The sequence below is a fragment of the Pygoscelis adeliae genome, unplaced genomic scaffold, assembly GCF_000699105.1.
Source record: "Pygoscelis adeliae isolate BGI_AS28 unplaced genomic scaffold, ASM69910v1 Scaffold13, whole genome shotgun sequence".
NCBI lineage: Eukaryota > Metazoa > Chordata > Aves > Sphenisciformes > Spheniscidae > Pygoscelis > Pygoscelis adeliae.
The window spans coordinates 216020-219286 of record NW_008824499.1 but is presented as its reverse complement, the minus strand read 5'-3'; the positions used below and the strand labels follow the sequence as shown (position 1 = coordinate 219286).

General features: G+C 61.6%; 2 protein-coding genes across 2 annotated transcripts in view; both read left to right on the top strand.

Annotated features, from left to right (window-relative positions):
• Positions 1-467: 467 nt before the first annotated feature.
• On the top strand, positions 468-2063 carry ANKRD34C (ankyrin repeat domain 34C). Its single transcript, XM_009321422.1, has one exon. It carries the CDS (start codon positions 468-470, stop codon positions 2061-2063), a length of 1596 nt encoding a protein of 531 aa, XP_009319697.1.
• A 789-nt stretch (positions 2064-2852) lies between these two features.
• TMED3 (transmembrane emp24 protein transport domain containing 3) overlaps positions 2853-3267 on the top strand; it is a 4922-nt gene continuing 4507 nt past the window's right edge. Inside the window, exon 1 of the mRNA XM_009321504.1 lies at positions 2853-2893. Coding sequence (XP_009319779.1) covers positions 2853-2893 — 41 coding nt within the window. The remainder of the gene's footprint in view (positions 2894-3267) is intronic.

Here is a 3267-nt window from a genome sequence, read left to right as displayed (position 1 = left end):
AAAATAGTACATCCTAAAGATGAGATTATTGAGAGGGGGCAATGCCAAAAGTAAATGCATGGTACGGCTGTGAGAAGGCAGGACTGAGGCATCTCCCAGCTGGCAAAGATCAGCTCTTTCTCCCCAGGAGACCCCCGAGGAGAGCAAGCCTTTCTTCCCACTGCCGCTCACCTGTCTTGCACCCCGGGCACCCCCATGGTCAGCAGGAGACCCTGTGTGCAGGGGGCTGTGGTGCTGCACACGGGCAGGGGGCGTAGCTCTGGGGGGCTCCTAGTGCCACAGGGTGGGGTGGATGTGATCAGAGAGGCAGGGGGATGCGGAGCAGTGCCAAGAGCGTGACACCCCCAGGAAGGCGGGGCAGAGGTGAGAGCCAGGGCTGAGGAGCAAGCCTCACCTCTCCTTCTCCTTTCCTTCCACAGCTGCCGGCCAACGCTGTCTTTGCCCACCAGTAAGCAGCAGCTGGTGCCATGGATGAGGTGACGGAGCTGGAGATGGGGGGGAACTCCCTCCTGAAGGCAGTGTGGCTCGGCCGGCTCCGGCTGACCCGACTGCTGCTGGAAGGGGGGGCTTACATCAACGAGAGCAACGAGAAAGGGGAGACCGCCCTGATGGTGGCCTGCATCACCAAGCACGTCGACCAGCAGAGCATTAACAAGGCCAAGATGGTGAAGTACCTGCTGGACAACAGAGCCGACCCCAACATCCAGGACAAGTCCGGGAAAACAGCCCTCATGCACGCCTGCATCTGCGGCGCTGGGGGGGACGTTGTGTCCCTGCTGCTGGAGAACGGGGCAGACCCCAGCCTGGAGGACCACTCGGGAGCATCAGCTCTGGTCCACGCCATCAACGCCGACGACAAGGACGTGCTGCAGCACCTCCTGGATGCCTGCAAGGCCAAAGGGAAGGAGGTGATCATTATCACCATGGACAAATCGGCCTCTGGCACCAAGACCACCAAGCAGTACCTGAACGTTCCCCCCTCGCTGGAGTTCAAGGAGAGGGCCCCCCCTGAGGCGTGCACAGCACCCTCCAGCGCCCACCTGAAAACTCCCGTCTCAGCACCTTCCCCCGCTGAGAAGGAGAACGGCATCTTCGGCCCACACCCATCACACCCCGGGGACACCCCCTCTGCCAGGGCTGCCGACGAGCCCCCCTCCCCGGGACGGAGAGCTGGCATGGCCAGGAGAGCCCGCCTGCCCCAGCTGAAACGGCTGCGGTCAGAGCCGTGGGGTCTGGTCGCACCCTCGGTCCTGGCAGCCTCCGTGCACCACGACGACACGCGGGTCTGTGTGGACGATGAGGTGATCATGGGCATCGGCGACCTCTCACTCTCCAAAAAGTCTCCACTCACCTGGAGCGGCAGCAGCAAGAGCAAGGACCCCTCTCTCTTCCCCCCGGTAGACAAGCAGGCTCTGAGGACGCTGCCAGCCCCCGGGCCACTGGCGAGGAAAGCAGCCTACGAGAAGAGCCAGACTGCCCACCAGCGCCTGCCCCGAAGGAGCACGGTCCCCGAAGAGCCAGAGAGCGTCTGCTCCGGTGCTGCTGGCTCGGCCATGGTGATGGATGCGCTGCACTGGCGGAGGCTGGGCACCGAACACTACGACTGTGACCCCCAGCTTTCCGGCGTCCCCAGCCCAGCCGAGGTGGGGAAGGTGCCGTCGGAGAGGAGGAAGCTCAGTGGCTCCCACCTGGCCTTGCTGGGCGGCTCGCGGGAGTCCCTGGACAGCATTGCCAGCACATCACCCGGGACTGTCCGGCGCCGACCCCCTGGTTTGCTGGAGAGGCGAGGGTCCGGGACCCTGCTTCTGGACCACATCTCCCACACAAGGCCGGGATATCTGCCCCCCCTGAATGTGAACCCCAACCCCCTGATCCCCGACATCGGCTCCAACAGCAAAACCTCCTCCCTGCTTGCTGCTGGCTTGAAGTCCCTGGTACCCATTGCTCCCAGCTCGCCCAGACGGGGCGACTTGAGAGCCAAAAGGAAGCTTCTCCGGAGACACTCCATGCAAGTGGAGCAGATGCGGCAGCTCTCTGATTTCGAGGAAATAGTGGCCCAGTAGCTGTGTCACCGTTTCTTTCCCAGGAAGGTTATAAAATCAGTGCTCTCCCTGCAGAAACATGACAGTTCCCACACCGAGTGGTCACCCAGCTCTGGGGAAGCGCTGGGGAAGCGCTGGCAGCCGCGGGGGCCAGACCTGGGCCCCGGGGGTGAATCAGGAGGTTGCTGCTCCCACTTGCCAGAGCTGTAAGGAGAGCCTGGGCATCCAGCCCAAACAGCTGAAGTGTCTCTCTTGTACTCTTCATTCACTTCTGGACTTTTCCCCAGGAGCGAATACCTGAGGGATCTGATCCCAGACCATTTGAGATCATCAGGCTTCGCACGAAGGCTCCTGCCTGCGGTTCACTTATTCCTCATTATTTACAATCCATTTTTCTTCCATCCCGCTCGTTCTGACACAGAAACCCCTCCGGAGCCCCACGCCAGGGAGCCATGGGGCTGATGTGTTTGTGAAGTGCCTACCAGGAAGGAAAGGAGCTTAATGCTGCACGAGGTTGGAAGAGCAGAAATGCCCCTCCCTAACAACTGAATGTATTGGTACCCTCACTGTGCTGGAGGGGGAGACAATTCTCTGCCTCAGAGATTGCCAAGCACTTTGAAACTCCAGAGGCTGAGCTAACCCTGTTACTGCTGCAACCCGGTGCCTTCAGTGGGCCTGGACTGGGAACAGATTTGTCTCTGAAGTGACCAAGGTTCAGGGGCATTTCCCACCACACTGAGCAACTCCAAGCACTGAATTCCTGGGCAGGGAGCGCTTGCAGCTTGTCTGCGTGGGAAGTTTCTGCCAACGATGCGGGAGCAAGGACGCCAAGTTGCCAAGGATGGCACACAGTGAGCATCAGGGGTTCATCCCAGCAGGGGAAAGCTGAAGGCACAGCACTGCACCCAGGATCCTCTCTCCTGCTGACCCCGCTGCAACAACAGTCCTTTGGGGCCGAAGCAGAGCTGAACGAGGGTGGGTGGCTGCATGCAGGCAGGAGGACGGGGCAGCCACGGGATGGGTCTGCATGGCATTGGTGTCTGCGGCAGCTCTCTGCACAGCACCGTCCCGAAGCAGCGTGAGTCCGAGCCAGAAAATGCATCTGCACGGCTGGAGGTGGGGGTGCGACTGTGATTCCTTCCTGGTGCACAGGGACCCGGGTGCCCAGCCCTGCAGACAGGGCCGTGCGGCACCCCGCCGCGGGACTGGGCCTGCACCAGCAGCA